The following is a 16931-nucleotide window of genomic DNA, read 5'->3' on the forward strand; positions in this document are numbered from 1 at the left end:
CTCATAAACACAAGATGCTTGAAAGGTCTTCTGAGTAGAACTGTCAATTTATAAAATTTCAGTCCCAAGTTAAAGAGTATGGAAATGCATTGCCAGGGGGCAAACATACCCATATGGGGAATAAATTCATTTCTCTGTGTTCACATTATGCCTCTCGTGCACACACCGCTTATTTGCAGGTGTTGAAATTCAATTATTTACAATTAGGACCTTGTACCCATTGGGGAAAAAATAAATACAATCCTGCCTTTTGGATTAGTGATTTACCTGGCTGTAGTGTGTGTCTGAATTCAGAATGCACTTGAGAAACAAAACAATACCTTTCCCTTTATTTTACTATGGAAGCACTTAGCAGGAGGATACTGTTTTGGAAACAAAATACTGATCATATCAGCTATTAGTTAAGGGAATTCTGTTTACCAACTAAAATTAATGTGTAAAGATAAATGGAGACCTCTGGCACAGGCAATTCTTTCTTAATCCCTTTGAAAGTTAAAAAATGGACACACATCCTCATGAAAAACAGAAACGAGAAGCATGCTTTATATACTGTACAGCAGAGGAGTAATAAGCTCAAAATCCAAGAGTATCAAAATAAACACATACATCCTGTCTAAAATACTAATGGTTTACTTTGTAAATAATAAATGTACATTATGAAGGTGTGACTAAGAAAAGGAAAAAGATGCAGTATTTGCTAAGTAGAGTTACATTGTTTAACCAAAAAGAAAGCTTAGTGGTGATTTAGTTCTCCTGCGGGGTGAGAATAAGGTGGAAAAGACTTCAACGTATCAAAGCCTTCTTTGGGGGCCTTTTAAAACAGTTTTCAATAATTGTCTTCTTAGATACAGGCCCAAGTGCAAAAAAATACAAATAAAAATAAATGCAAACTCTACACGGTTTTTTTCAGAAATACCGCATTTCCACAGCACATCAATGATGGTACAGGGAGAGAACAGAAAATTTCCCTATCCCAGAATTGTATCTGATCTCTAGGCCATTAAAAGGGGGACCCACCAAGCCACGGTTGTCCTCAGTTTTACCAAGAAGGAGCGGCACTAAACATCAGGAAAGTGGTGCGTCTCCAATCTTCCCGGCCCCTTCCACTTCACAAACTTGTTATTAAACCAGTTTATTGCTATGCCTGAGTTTATTTTTCTGGAACAATGTAATGGAGAAATTTGTTCCAATTCAAACTCAGATTAACAGTGGGAAATCTCCCACTTCCCATACCTATTAGCTTTTCTTCGGATAATAAAATTCAAAAAGAACACCAATTAATTTTTGCCAACTTTCCTCTATTTTAAAAAATTTAGAATAGTTCCAGTCTTTGAGCATTCCAAGTTTTCAAGCCCCCATAAACCTCAACACTTTTGAGTTTACATGTTGCATGTGCTTGCAGCTAAAATAAGAGTGTAATTCATAACATTCATGCTTTTAACTGCTTATTTTCTCACCTCAAATTCCTATTTCCCTTAGACAAAAATATATATATAATGATGTGTTTTCCATACAACTAAGTCATTTGAGGTAAAAGAATTGTGTATCTATGTTTAAAAAACCAACTACTTCTGAGATTTCACAAAGCTGGGTAATTGTATAGACATATGTGATCATTAGATTTTTAAAATTCTTCCTTTCGAGATGGGCCTTGGGCAAGCTGTTAGTGGGTTGCCATTTAGTTTATGTTTTATTTTGAAAGACAATTGACGGTAAAATTCTAGAGTAAAGAACTATATACCTGGCAGTGGATTAAGTTGAGAAGCCACACAGCTTCTTTATTATGTTTCCTTAGTGAAGATCATCATGTCCTATAGGGTTGAAACATATAAAATGCACACATCCCTTCATTTCTATTTAGTTGCCTTCTAAGTGGTCCTGGAAGAAGCATGGGAAAAAGAGCATGCTTGATTTTTACCCCCCACCCCTTTTTAAAGGACCAGACATTCTGTGCCACGGAAGGTTAGTAAACAGACCCAAATTAACAGACAATAAAGTTAAACTACATATCTGAGTCTCTTAAAACTGACAAATATGTCTAAAAGCAAAATTCTCTTGTCTTTCCATCAGCTTTTTTTGAAAACAGAATTAAATGAATGCAAAATATTTCCTGAATAGCTGACAACTACTGACAAAGAATTGCCCTTTTCTCTTTTTTTTTTTTTTAAGTAGGGGGAGAAAGGGGAAAAGATAAAAATTAATTTTGGAGGGATATGTCAGGAAAGAAAATCAAGTCTCTGAATTAGGTAGGGAGTCAATTAAAATTGCAAATAAAGTGTTCTTGGGACATTTTATTTTGTAAGGTTACGGAGTCCCTCAACAAGAAGGCAGGGAATGCTGTTCAAAACTTGACAATTCTGCTCTCTCTGATACTTTTTTAAAGCAGTAAAAAAAAGTGCCGAGGGCCGCTTTTGGATCAGTTGGCAGGATTTTCGTCGTGCCTGAGTGTTCGTGTGGATATATATGACTACCTCTATATTCACTCACACACACACAATATATACATATACACACACAGCCACATCATGGCATGGGCGATTACACTTTCGATAACAACGCTCCTTCAAATTTTACTCCTCCGCCATATAGTTGGTCGTCAAAATGGGAAAAGAAATAACCTTTAAAAAGAAAGCGCTGTGGTGATTCGGTTCCCATTGTTTCCCCCAGCGAGAGGGAGAAAAACAAAAAAACCCCAAGAAAGGAAAAGAAAAGCTTCCATCTCACCTGGCCTGCGCCTCATCCAAACTCTGGTCTGTGATGGTCATAATTTGCTGTAAAATGTCTCCAATGTCCTGCTTCCTCCCGCCCTCCCCCTCGGTCCCTGCGGCCCCATCCTGCAAGTGCTGGGACAGGCCGGGGTGTCCGGCCATCCCGACCCCAGCATGGGAATGCATCAGCCTGGGCTGCTCGTCCATCTCCAAAGGCAACGGCAGCCCCCGGCTCTTCCTCTTCTGCTCCTCGGCTCGGCTCCTGGGAAGCACCAAGGCTTTTTATCCTTCAAGCTGTCTTCAAATCCTTTTCAGGATAAACAGGGAAGGGGGGAAAAAAGAAGACCAAAAGAAAAAAAAATCCCTTTGCCTCTTCAGAGGATGGTGGGAGGATGGGGAGTGGGGAGGGGGAGGGGGGCGTGAAGGGGTTGCGGGGTGAGGGTGGGGATAAGGGCTGGTGGAGAAGGGTGTTGACTCCAAAAAGCAAGAAAAATAAACCACCTTCCCACTTGACGAAAAGAAATCAGAGCTGGCTTTTGGTTTTTCAGTCCCGTCTCCTTTGCAAGGCAGAAATGGGCTCCCGGCGCTTAAATCTGTGGCTTAATCCTTTTGCAAATATGCATTGATCGGGAGAAAGGAGAGGAAGGCAGGGGGATTGCAATGCAAACTTTCCCCCCCACCCCCCGCTGCCCCCCACCCCCACTCCGGGCCAGAGTGATCTCAAAGGGGGTGGGCTGTTGCAAAAGCCAGATCTCCCCCAGCCGCGGCGGCAGGCAGAGCACAGGCTCTCTCCTCCTCCGTGTCTCTGCAAACTCCAGCAGCCCCGTCAGCCTCCTGCTTTTGTTTAGCTCAGGCTCAGGACTCCAGAAACATATACAGAAAAACCACAGCCTGAGAGGAGGAGGAGGAGAAGGAGGAGGAGGACGAGAAGGAGGAGAGGGGAGGAGGCAGAGGAAAGGGAGGAGGGGGCGGGGAAGCCAGGAGGCGGGGGAGAGAAGGAGGGAGGAGGGCTCCTGGAGCCCCGCCCCACTCCCCTGATTGGCCATCAGAGAAAAGACGGCCCCTCCTCCCCCTACTTTCCTCCCTGCACCTCCTCCTCGGCCTCCTTCAGCTCCTCCTCGCCCGGCGCCCTGTCAATCAGAGTTCAGAGGTGGGCTGGGAAGGAGGCCGAGCTAATACCCAGTCTCCAGTCCTTAAAGGAGCAATGGTACCGTAGTTCCAGCTCAATTAGTCAGTTCCCACTTTTCTTCCTGCCTCACTTAGGCTCCGTCCTTGAGGACAACGTGGCTCCACTTATACGCAAACGTATGGAATTAACACGAAAGAAGACAGACGGTGTGGGTCTCTCCCCCACCCTTGTTTTCCTTTTGCTGTAACATTGCCATTTAAAACTTGGATCTTTTTAAATCCTTAGACTTCAGGCAAACTGTTGAGAGCAAAGGTTTGTCAGCACGAAGTAGTTATGAAACACAATCGAGCTGCTAATATAATTAATAATGATCTCTAATAAACCGCAAATATAATAATAGATTTAAAAAAATCACAGTAGAGTTAAAGGAAATACCGAATTGTGACATTTGGTTTCATGAGAACTAAATTATGGACTATGAGACTAAATAATGCTGAAAAAAAAGATTAATAAATAAATTCACCAAATGAAACTAATTCAACATATCTCTCCCTTCCCCTTGAGGGAAATTAGTTATTTGGCTTAAATGCTTAATAAAGAAATGCATTATCGCAGTCTGGTTCTAGTTTTTAATATAGTCTAATAAGCATTATTAACTGGGATAAGAAGAGAACTGACATTTATTGAATGCCTACTATGCACCAAGTAATTTACATGAGTTATTTTATTTAATCCCCAACACATCTCTGTGAGTTACGGATTATTATTTCCATTTTACAAAGAGGGAACTCAGAAAGGTTAAATAACTTGCCCACGGTCCCACAGTTATTAAGTGTCAAAGCTGGAATTCAAACTCAAGTGTGGCTCTTTCCAAAAGCCTGGTGTTTCAGCTTTACAGCCTGCTTCCATCCAACAGAAACGTGTGAATAGGGTAAAAATTAGTTATGTCTTTACTGCCCATTTTGTTTGAAAAGAGACTGAAGGTGCCTGAAACGATACATATTCAAATGGCATGACTCAAATTGAAAGTGGGTAAGAAAAAAGGAAAAAAAATAAGTATATAGGATTAAGGAAAAAAGCTAATGAGAAACTCATGGCTAAAGGCCAATACTATCGCTCCAAGTAGACCATAAATTTGCCTCCAATCGTTTCATCAGGCAAGGTGAGAGGGGAACTCTGGCTGGGTACACAGTCACAATAGCCATAAGACAGAATAACAGATGAATTACTTGGAAAAAGCACAGAATAATTTGGAATATAAAATATTTGGTGTAGGGGCCAGCCCGGTGGCGCAGCAGCTAACTGCGCACATTCCGTTTCTCAGCGGCCTGGGGTTCACCGGGTCGGATCCCGGGTGCGGACATGGCACCGCTTGTCAAAAGGTATGCTGTGGTAGGCGTCCCAGGTATAAAGTAGAGGAAGATGGGCATGGATGTTAGCTCAGGGCCAGTCTTCCTCAGCAAAAAGAGGAAGATTGTCAGTAGTTAGCTCAGGGCTAATCTTCCTCAGGAAAAAAAAAAAAAAAAATCAGTGCAGCCAGTTGTCTTCCTGAATGGGTTTATAGCCAAGGGAAATGCTCTGAACCACTGCAAGCTTCAGTGCTCTCATTCTGCAAAATGGAAGGTGGCCTTGCCGGGTGCTTTGAGATCCTCAAACAAAATGTTATTCTTTTCATCAGTCCGATCCCCTTCCCAATAGTTAGAAAACACAAGTTTGGCAGAATAAAGGGCTCTTACTAAAGGATGTCAAAGTAGTGCTTAACAAGCTGCTTGGCACTTATTGGCACAAGGGCATGCTATAGGGAGCATTAATTGTAATTACGATGTCGTATTACTTAATAACAACTATTTTATTCATACATACCCAGGCTTACTGTTTTTTTTAAATCAACACTAATAAAAAAGTGAGCACAAAACTATATCTTCAAATCACATATCAATCACACTGAGTGTGAGTTAGCATACTTCTTACAATGATGAAATTATCACATCTTAAAGCATGAAAAGAAGTTACCCCAGAGGCTGTAAGAAATCATTTTGTAAGTAATTCTAACTGAAAATCTAGTGAAAGGTTGCCAGGCAAAGTATTGGAAAAAGTACCATCAATACCAGAAGGTCATTGTCATCTAGGAACATTTTAGTAGGGAAATAAGAAATCTACACAACAATAATGCTGAGGAAAGTTAAGGATGGGGAATTATATTCAAGATGTTTTATTAATTTGATCACCACAGTTGTCTAGCCCCAGTACGTATGCTTTTAATTATTACCCTGTAGCGTTGCCAAAATGTATTTCAATATATAGTAAATGCTGTAGAAAAGATACCATGCCTTAGACATCTTATAAGGGCTGAGAAAAGAAGGCAACCCAGTTACCGTGATTAAAAGGAGACTTTGCGGCGGGTCTGAAGGATGAGCTGGATCTGGAAGACAGGGTTAGTGAATTTGACAGGAGGACGGGGTATCTCTTCAGGCTTAATGGAAATGGTGTTAGAAAGGCGTGATCGTGAGGACTTGGAACAGCACCATTTGATCTTTATTTGGCATACGCTTGGAAGCCACTAAGGGAAGCTGTTTGTTTTAAACAGGGGAACAGAAAAGTGTGTTTCACGAAGAATTCTTTTGGTTACCTAACACAAAATCTTCTGAGAAGATGAAATAAGGCAGTTGAATTAGGAAGGTGGCAGTAGAAATGGAAAAGAGAGGACGAATATGAGGAATGTTCTCAAGGAACAGCCAATAGAACTTAATAATTGATTTTATATAGGTGGGAAGGATAAAGAAAATGTTTTCAAGCTTGGGCGAGAAGAATGCACTGGCATAACAGAATAATAATTATAGCTATAGACACAATTCGCTGAGTGCTGATTACGTTTCAGGCACTGTGTGTACATTACCACTTAATTTTAAGAATTTGACACAATTTTAACAACTTCCTTGTGAGATTATAATCTCCATTTTGTAGATGAAGAAACCAAGGTTCATAGAAGTTGAATTACTTGAGAAAGTATGGATTAAAAACCTCTCTTATTTTTCATACAGTACAGAGAATAAAGAACTTCAGAGAAAAACTACAGTAGGTGAAAGTGAATAAAAATTAGAATCTTCTTGTATTTGCATTAAGGAACTTCTAAAAGTAGATTCTGAGGAGAAATTTACAAATACAATTTCCATACCTTCTGGGTTGGGCCAAGGGATGGTTAATGCTCTTTTGTACTTTCCATATCTCAGCAGAGCTTTAATTCTAACAGATATTTGACAAATATGTGTTGAAAGAATGAATGATGCTGGTAATCACACTGCATTTCTTGAGAATAATAACTGAAGTCAGCTGAATCATGTTTAAGGACATGAGTCACTATCAAAATTTAAGGAACTAGCAAAGTAGTTCTCAATCTGACTTTATTTTAATATCTACAAAGTCGCCTCACCATGTTTTCTTCTATGTCAAGATTTAGTTTACTCTTAGGGTTCTCTTTCAGACCTCATTAGAAGCCCACCAGTACATATTCTCATCTTTATTAAGGGATAAAGAGCAGGGTGCAAGGGGAATGTGCAAGGATTCTGGTCCATTCCCCAACAGACAAAATGGTCCTTGGCGTGGTCACAGAAATAAATTCACTACCACATGCTCTTGTATCATCTAAGCAGACACTCATCTATGTATCTTCATGACTACATTTGAATTAGCTTCTAGATTTCTGTTACCCTTCTACTTTTATGGGAAAAGAAATTCTCCTCTGCCCAAGAGTGTCACAACCAGAGTTAGTGACCAAAGACAACACTTGAGGCACTTGATGGCATCTATTCCTCTGCCCGGGGATTCTTGCCTTTCTCTTTCAGCTATTTTCTTAGCCCTTGCTCTTTGCTTTTCTTCAGTTTTTCCACTCCCTTTTCCACCTGCATTCCTCTTGCTCTTCCTTTTCTTTTGTCCAATCTCCTCTGTCCTACTCACAGAGGTCTCCCCTCCCAGCTTGATCCTGTTTCCTTGCCTCCCTGGGCAGCCCTGGAGCAGTGCTGGCATCACTACTCTGCATGGAGCATGGAAGTCGGATGTCAGAGCAGGGAAAGCCTTGAGAGGAGATTCTTAACCCAAGGTCCATGAATGAGCTTCAAGAGTTTCATGGACCCTGGGAAATCATATACAATATTTGGTGGTATATAATACTTTACATTATTCTTTCATGTTTATCAGACTCTGGAGGCATTTCAAGACCCAAAAAAGGTACTGTCTACCAGCCTTGATTTATCATGTAAAGTAAATGGTACTACTTTACACTGCATTGGTCTGGGGGAAACCAGATGGCTCTTGGCAGATGAGGTTTTTCTAGGAAATATCTGCCTCTATTTCATAAATAGAGCAAGTTACCAGATTGTCAACAGCCCATTAGTATTGGCTATTGAATTATAGTCAATCTAATATCAATATCAGGGCTAAAGAGCCACCAGTACCAACCCTTGAAAGCAAATCAAAAGGCAGGGAGGGAGTGGGGTTCTGTGGTGGAACACCGACATTGTATCGTTCCAGGCACTGGGAGCGTAGTGGCAATAAGACAAGCTGGAGCCCCTGATTTTATGGAGCTTACATTCTCATGTAGGAGATAAACAATAAGCAATAAAGAAATATAGAAGCTCAGAGACTCATAAATGCTGTGAATAAAACAGGGTAATGTGACATGGAGTTGGGGAGGCAACATCAAATAGGGTAGTCAAATAGGGATTTCTCAGAAGTTGACATTTGGGGTTGGTCTTGAGTGATGAGAAGCTCAATATGGGTCTATCCTGGGATACAGCAATTAGAGGAGTGGGGTAGACGTGAGGAAATGACCTAGGCAAAGGGCTTGAGATGGATTTGAATTTGAAGGAAAGCAAACCAGAGAGACTGCAGCATAATAAGCAAGAAAAAAAGTATACAAAGATGAAATCAGAGAGGGAGACAGAAACCAGATAACGTAGGGACTTTTAGGCCGTGATAAGGACTTCGGGTTTTATACTAACTATATTTGAAATTCACTGCAGCATGTAAAGCAGAGGAGTGACATTGAACATTGATTCAACAAATATTTTTTGACAACATGCTATATACCAGGCACTTCCTGGTCAATACACCAGCAGTGAATATGCCAGGCACGGTCTCTGCTCTCATGGAACGTACATTCTAGTGCAACAAATGAATGAATGCAGCCACAAGCAAACATCAGGGAGTGATAAGTTTTATAGAGAAGATGAAGTGGAAAGGAGTGGTAGAAAGTGACCTAGGAGCTACTTTGGATTGACCGGTCATGGAGGACATACTGATTATTTTTTTTTATCCCTTCTTTTGTCTTCTTCATCTATGAATGGGAGAGGCTAGTAGAGAAGTGGGAAGACCCCGGACTTCTCATTTGAGAAGACCAACCTGTGTTGGGGATGCTAGGATGAACTCTGGCAAGGTTGACAGTATAACAAAAAGTCCTGACATAGGAACTCAAATATTTATTATCTATGGTCAGAGTGCAGAAAAAATAATCAGTTGCACAGCAACTACCACCAGAGTCCTAGAGGAGGGACATTTAAGCTCCGACATGAATGGTAAGGAATAAGCCATGTGAAGCCAGGCCAATATAATGGCTCTAAGTGAGGACCGAATATGCCTAAAATGGTTGAGAGACAAGAACAAAAGCCAAAGTGGCCAGACGGGGAGGTAGTATAAAATTGAAGTCTAAAAGTAAGTTTAAGATTAACAAAAAGAGAAGGCGTTGGAGGGTTTTAAACAGGATGTTTTCGTCTGTTTGGGCTGCTATAACAAAATACCATAGACTGAGTGGCTTATAAATAACATTAATTTATTTCTCACAGTTCTGGAGCTGAAAGTCCAAGGTCAAGGCACCAGCAGATTTTGTGTCTTGTGAGCACTTGCTTCCTGGTTCCTAGACAGCCATCTTCCTGCTATACCTTCACAAGGTGGAAGGGGCGAGGGAGCTCTGTGGAGTCTCATAAGAGCACTAATCTCATTCATGAGGGTTCTACCCTCGTGACCTAAGCTCCTTCCAAAGGCTCCATCTCAAAATGCCATCCCATTGGGTATTGGGTTTCAACATATGAATTTTGGAGGTACATACACATTCAATCTCTAGCACAGGAGAACAACATCCTCTGACTTTTGTTCTAAAAGTGTTATTTTCCTCCATGCAGAGAATGGATCGCCAGGGGCGGGAGTGGGGACAAGTGGAAGCAGGAAGAATGTTTAAGGAAGTATTTCAGTAGCTTAGGCCAGAAATGATGGCACTTGGACAAGTACAACAGTACTGGACATGGTTCAAAATGATTAGAATCGGGATCTTTCTTAGAGGTAAAGTCAGCGAAACTCACTAGAGGCTGGGATGTGTATGGAGGAGGGGGACAAGGAATCAGAACTCATGTCTGGATTTTGTTTTGACCAATTAAATAAGTGGTGGTGCCACTTACTGAGATGGAGAATGCATCCCCTGTGACGTAAATATTATCATTCCCATTTTACAGATGAGGAGACTAAGGTTCAACAAATATCATTCCAAAATATATACTTTATCCACCACGGCATCTTTACCAGGAATGAGGATTACCCAGATTTGATTGATCATTTAGGAAAAAGAACATATATGACAAAATCAAGGCAAGTAGTCTCACAGTGTATGTATAGTGTGTGTGTGTGTGCACATGTGTGCATGAGTACCTACATGTATGTGTGTGTTCTAATAATCTTGCTGAGAAAGGCGTCAGAGGCAATTCTCTTATTTTTTTTTATCCCTTCTTTTGTCTTCTTCATCTGTGAAAGGGAGAGACTAGTAGAGAAGTGGGAAGACCCCGGACTTCTCATTTGAGAAGACCAGCCTGTGCTGGGGATGCTAGGATGAACTCTGGCAAGGTTGACAGTATAACAAAAAGTCCTGACATAGGAACTCAAATATTTTTTATCTATGGTCAGAGTGCAGAAAAAATAATCAGTTGCACAGCAACTACCACCAGAGTCCTAGGCACAAATGTCAGATGATCCCAGGGTTTAGAGGTCAGGCAGACTCTGGCTTTGGAACTCAACAGCTTTGTGACCTTGGCCAAGTAAGTTATCCAAAGCTTCATTTCTACAACTTTAAAAATTGTGGTTAGGTTGAAATCAGATCATGATAAATGTTCAGCATTTAGTATAGTGCCTGACGGAGAATAGATGCTCAATAAGTGACTAATTTTTTAATTCTTACTGTTGTGCTTGGGTGGTTTCTCCTAGAGTCATCTCATTTTCCTTCCCTGTCTTGGAGGCCACTAATAATATCATGCTTTCCTCCGTCACTTTTAAATCTCACAGCCCTTCCAAATAGTGACTTGCCTGAGTATTTTCTCTTTTCTATCCTCCAAATCAAATCTTCTCTCACTTGAGACAGATTTGACTAAAGCAATTTACCTTACAGTATAAATAAAACATAATTGTAAACCCCTAAGATAGTTGTAGTCTCTAAAAGGAAGCTTTATTTTAGGGAATCCCAATTGTCAATACATTATCTATTGTTGTATACCAAACCATCCCAAAATTAGTGGCTTCAAACCATAACCATGTTTTATTGCTCACAACTCTACAGATCAGCTGGGTGGATCTGCTGAACTGGGTCATGTTTGGCTAAATTTAGCTGGACTTATTCAACAGCTGGAAGGTTGGCTGAGACCTGCCTTGTCTAAGATGGCCTCACTCAAATGTCCAATGATTGGTTAGCTATGGTCTGGGCAACAACAGTGATTGGGTCTTGTGTTTCTTGTCATCTATCAGTCTTGTTCCGACTTGCTACATGGTGGAGACCGGATTCCAAGAGAGAAAGTGAAAGTGCACAATGTTTTTTGAGGCCTGAGCTTGGAACTGGCACATTTCCACAATAGTCCATTGATCAAAGCGAGTCCCAAGACCAGCCCAGATTCAAGAGTTGGGAAACTGGCACACCTACACCATCTGTTGGTGGTAGTACCTACAAAGTCATATTGCAAAGGGATTGGTGAAGAATTGGGAACATTTTCGGAATTAAAAATCAGGATGCGGGGCTGGCCCCGTGGCCGAGTGGTTAAGTTCGCGCACTCTGCTGCAGGCGGCCCCGTGTTTTGTTGGTTCCAATCCTGGGTGCGGACATGGCACTGCTCATCAAGCCACGCTGAGGCAGCGTCCCACATGCCACAACTAGAAGGACCCACAACGAAGAATATACAACTATGTACTGGGGGGCTTTGGGGAGAAAAAGGGCTAAAATAAAATCTTGAAAAAAAAAGAATCAGGATGGATCCTTGACGTGGGAAATTTTGATTGTCCTTGCTAACCCTAACTACCCTTCATCACTTCAATAGGTAAAATTTAACCTACCTCTGTTTGCCCTAGTAATACTAGTCCAGGCTGCTTTACTCTCCTCAAGTCTAGCCTTTCTGTATCAGTATTGTCTTGGAACCCTAAACACCTCTTTTCTTCTTTGAAAGGGAGAAGTTGGAGGGGAGAAAAAAGAAGATATTAGAAAGGCACTTGCTACTGGAGAAAACAGATTAGACTCTTATTCTCAGGTGACCCTCCTCTCTTAGGATGCCTCCACCTTCTTTTCCTCCAGTTTTAGTATACTTGTGTATCAAAAAGATCAACAGAAACTATGACCTGTAAGAAAACATTCTACTTTTTATATTTAAGGGGAAAATGTGACTGGCAAGCCCAGCTAGTTGTATGCCCTCAATATACATTCTTCCTCACTCACAAATCACAATTTATTTCAACAGCAATGTAACTAGCTAAACAATTTAATTTCCCAGGCTTCCTTGTATTTAGGTTTGGTCATATGTCATAATTCTGGGCAATGAGATATAAGAATAAATTTCTTGGACTGAACTTCTGGGAAAGCTGCTTTTTCAGTGTTAAAAATGTAGATACATAACATACACATGCCTTTTGCCCTTTCCTTTCTTATTTGTTGCCTGGGTCATAGACATAATATTTGTAGGTGAAATAGTCATTTTTATTCTATGAGAATGAAAGATGTTGCTATGGATGGTAGAAGAGAAAACTAGACATGACCTGGATCCTTAATGATTTCCTTGAAAACCGCACTGCTCCTTGACTGCCTACCTCCGGCTTTCTTGTTATATGAGATAAAATAATTCCTTATTTGCTGAAGTCGTTGTAATTGGTTTACTGATACATGTCGCCAAACGCTATCTTAACCAACATAGCAACTGAAGTGGGTTGCAAAAGTATAAACTGATGTTAAGAATATGAGTGACTTTGAGAAAAACTAAAGAAGCCATTTTCTCCCAAGAACAAATATATCGGCAAGAGTCTGTTGCTGCTCCCTGGGTCATCAACTCTGGTTGGGCAATGTGGATAGGGAAGGAATGAGAATCGTGTAAAAGCAAGGAAAATCTTGCAGTAGCTATGTGGATGAGGAAAGAGATCTCAAGAGAAAGGAAGTATTGGTAAGCCATTCTATAGATGTCCACCATATCAAAACTCTCCTCAGAATATCACACCAAAAAGCCTACTGGAGTCTGACTGAATTCATCTTTCTCCTCTCGAACTTCCTTTTTATCTGCTTCTTGTCTAAGTTAAAGGCGTCACCACCTACCTATTTTTCTTAACCAAAAAATCTTTTCTTCTCCTTCAGCTCCACAGCCACTTGACTACCAAATCCTCCTGAGTGTACCTCTTTAACTCAGATCCTTTTGTGTATGTGGATGAGAAAGACAGATGTATACCGATAATTATCAATCAATAACTATCAATCAATACTCAAGACATCTTTGTCTCTTATCTGGACAAACTGATCGATTTCCCATCCACCAGTCTTCAATATAAAATTCTGGCAAGGTTGTAGTCCTAAAAACCAAAATTTATCATGTCACTCCTTTGCTTTAAGATATTTGGAAGCTTTGTGTTTGGATAGTGTTCAAATTCCTCTGCATGGCATATTAGGACTTTCAAAATCTATTTCCACGTTATGTCTCCAGCTCTATTTCCTGTTGTTGTCTCTACTCTGAACTTCTGCTTCCCAACTGTGCCATGCGCTTCCATACTTCTATAAACCAAAAGGAGCTCTATCAGACGTATCTGTCTGTTTCCTTTCGTTGGCTAAACCCAGCTCAAATTCCTTTCTGACTTCCCAAGGCAAAATTCATTATTAATTATTTTGGGGCTCCTGCATACTATTCATCTAACTCTTTGTTTATGGGTAAGTATCTGCCAGCGGACTCTGAGTGCCTTCAGGGGAGCTTCAGTGCCTGGACAGCTGGTACATGGAAACATCTCAATATATCTAAGAAAGGGGAAAGGAGCGGCAGAGTTCACATTACAGATTTTTTCTTTTCTTTTGATAATTTCTTCTAATTAACGTTAAGTTTAATCTATGTCTTCATATACAAAGTGAAGTATTTTCAGACAATTATTTTTGGAGGAAGAGATTCATGTTTCAAAAAAGAGTTGGACTATAAAGACACCTAAGATCCTTTCTAGCTCCAAAATTCTATGCAAAGTTATCTTTTTCTAAATTGCTGAATCAGAATACTTTAAAATCAAAAGTTAGTAGAATTCAATTATGCAACTAATTATCTGAACTCTTTCCTTTACTTTATATTTACATATAGATCAAAGTAAATTGAAATCAATGAACTTTACATTCCTGAATTAGCACTTTGGATTTTGACAAATTCCAAGGCAACATAAAATAGTTTCATAGACCAAGTAATGATGATAAAATGGAAAATTTTATGTTTCTCTTCATTGCATCACATTTTATAAAGTCAATATCAAATATATAAGTTAATGGCAACTATCTCTCTTAAATCAATATTAAGTACCTACATTAGTTGGAATGAAAAGATTATTTCATCTGACACTCCCCAAATTATGGGATAACTAAAAGAAAGACATTACTTATCAAATGGGGCAGAGGATAGAGAGGGATTCCTCATGATTCTGGCTAGATCTGGTCTTCCTGTCTGGACAAATCAGGAATGAACTATAGGTGAGAGCTGTAACACATATACGCATAACACCTTGCTGCCTTGCTTTCTATGATAGAGGCTTATTTATGAACAGAAGAATGGGAATTTGTTTCTTCTATTCACTATAAAACAAAAATCTTCAAACTCAATTCTCCAAGGCTACAAAAAGCGACTAATTCTGGGTTTCCACTTCTGGCTATGGCAGACTAGCTTGTATCAGACAAATACTCCTGACAATAACAATTAGAAAGGGTTAAGTAAAACAATCTGTTTGAAGACATTTGAGAATTACTGAGTGAAGATCTGAGACCCTATGATACAGGAGACAAGGGAAGTTTAGAGAGGTGAGCCTAGCTTCCAGTTCTCTTTTTCCTTTTGAGTCATTTGCTGATTTTCAAGTGGCTTCCAAGAGGCTCAGAAACTGAATAAATAGTCTCACATTGTTAGGGAGATAAAGGAAATTATAGCTCTCCTCCAAGAAGTAGAGTTTCTTGTATACCCCTCAGTGCTGCATTAGGAATAGAGGTAAACCAAAAAATAGAACAGCCCTCACAAAACCTAAAATCCAGATTCTAATTGGTACAATTACAGACTGGATTAAATTGATCTGACCCTATTTTCCTCTCAGAAGTGCGAGTATATCCTCTCCAGAAGGATCTAACATCAATCAGAATCTCAATTTATCTCTACAACTTTTCATATGAAACATTCATCATTATTAAAAGATTAATAGGCATACTGGGAAATAAGGCCAAATGAACAAAAGCTAAGAAAAAAACCAGACACATGTCAGATCTACACAGGAGGTCCAGATAGTAGAATTATTGCATGTGGACTTCAAGATAACTGTGATTTATATGTTCAAGAAAAAGAGAAGAAACATGGAGAATTTCAGCAGAGAATTGTAATCTATAAACAAAAATAAATCCTAGAAATGAATAATCTAATAACTAAAATAAAGAATACACTAAACAATTTACCAGCAAAGTAGATAGAGCTGAAAGGAGAATAATAATTCAGAAGATAGGTCAGTAGAAAATATACAGACTGAAGCATGGAAGGAAAAGAAGATGAAAATTATAGGAAAGATGCTATAAGACAAATGGAACACAATGACAAGGCTGAATGCACACATAATTTGAGCCCTAGAAGGAGATGAGAGATAAATTAGGTCAAAAGCAGTATTTAAAAAGAAATTGATTGAAAATTTCCAAAGCTGATGAAAGACATCAAGCCAAAAATTCAAGAATACCAATAGACTCCAAATAGGCTAAATTAAAGAAAACCACACCTAGGTACATGACAGTATAACTGTTAAAAAACAATGAAAAAGAAAATCTCAAAAGCAGTCAGAGAATATACCTAGATTACTTCCAACAGTTAGACTGACAGCTAACTTCTTAGAAACATTTTAAGCCGAAAGATGGGAATGATCATTGTAAACCACTGAAAGAAAATAAAGGCTGAAGTAAATATCTATAACTAGATAAAATAGTTTTCCAGAGATATTAAGGCAAGCAGAGCAGGAGATAATGATATCTTACGCTGCTTTGCAGGAACAGCATAATAGATCGCGAGCTCCTTGAAAACTCTTTTCTGTTTCCTTAAGAGAGTCTCAGTACTTAAAAGACTTTTGTAGAACAAATGAAGAATTTGGAGCAGTTGGGCCTTTCATCAGTTGTTTAACTCACAACTCTTGGTGAAAATGATGCCACTCCAATGCACAATTTAAACAAACTCTTTTCATGAGGGCTCTGCCACTTCCCAGTTGTGTGATATAAGGAAAATTATTGTATTACTTGTATTAATTTCCTAGGGCCACCATAACAAATTGCCACACACGATGTGGCAGAAATTCATTATTTCAGTTCTGGAGCCTAGAAGTTCAAAGTCGAGGTGTCAGCACAGCTATGCTCCCTCTGACGGATCCAGGGAAGAAACTTCTTGGATTCTTCCTAGTTTCTGGAAGTTGCCAGAAATCCTTGGCATTCTCTGGCTTGTATTCACATCTCTCCAGTTTCTGCCTCACTTTTCAGATGGCCATCTTCACTCTGTGTGTATCTCTGTGTCTCCAAATCTCCCTCTCCAGTCATTGGATTTAGGATATCAGTCATTGGATTTAGG

At 39.7% G+C, this 16931-nt stretch overlaps 1 protein-coding gene across 7 annotated transcripts in view; it reads right to left on the minus strand.

Moving 5' to 3' along the window:
• The window catches only part of PBX1 (PBX homeobox 1), a 308844-nt gene extending 305096 nt beyond the window's left edge, over nt 1-3748 (minus strand). The window contains exons 1-2 of one of the 7 annotated variants that reach the window (XM_070608177.1): nt 3210-3592; nt 2725-3015 (exon numbers count right to left, since the gene is read on the minus strand). In XM_070608177.1, coding sequence (XP_070464278.1) covers nt 2725-2915 — 191 coding nt within the window. In that variant the 5' untranslated portion in view covers nt 2916-3015; nt 3210-3592. Of the gene's footprint in view, nt 1-2724 lie in introns of all 7 variants that reach the window. The other 6 variants (XM_008514477.2, XM_070608178.1, XM_008514481.2 and 3 more) reach the window with 6 other exon arrangements.
• Between the last annotated feature and the right edge of the window lie 13183 nt (nt 3749-16931).

Source organism: Equus przewalskii, unplaced genomic scaffold (genome assembly GCF_037783145.1).
Source record: "Equus przewalskii isolate Varuska unplaced genomic scaffold, EquPr2 ChrUn-3, whole genome shotgun sequence".
Lineage (NCBI taxonomy): Eukaryota > Metazoa > Chordata > Mammalia > Perissodactyla > Equidae > Equus > Equus przewalskii.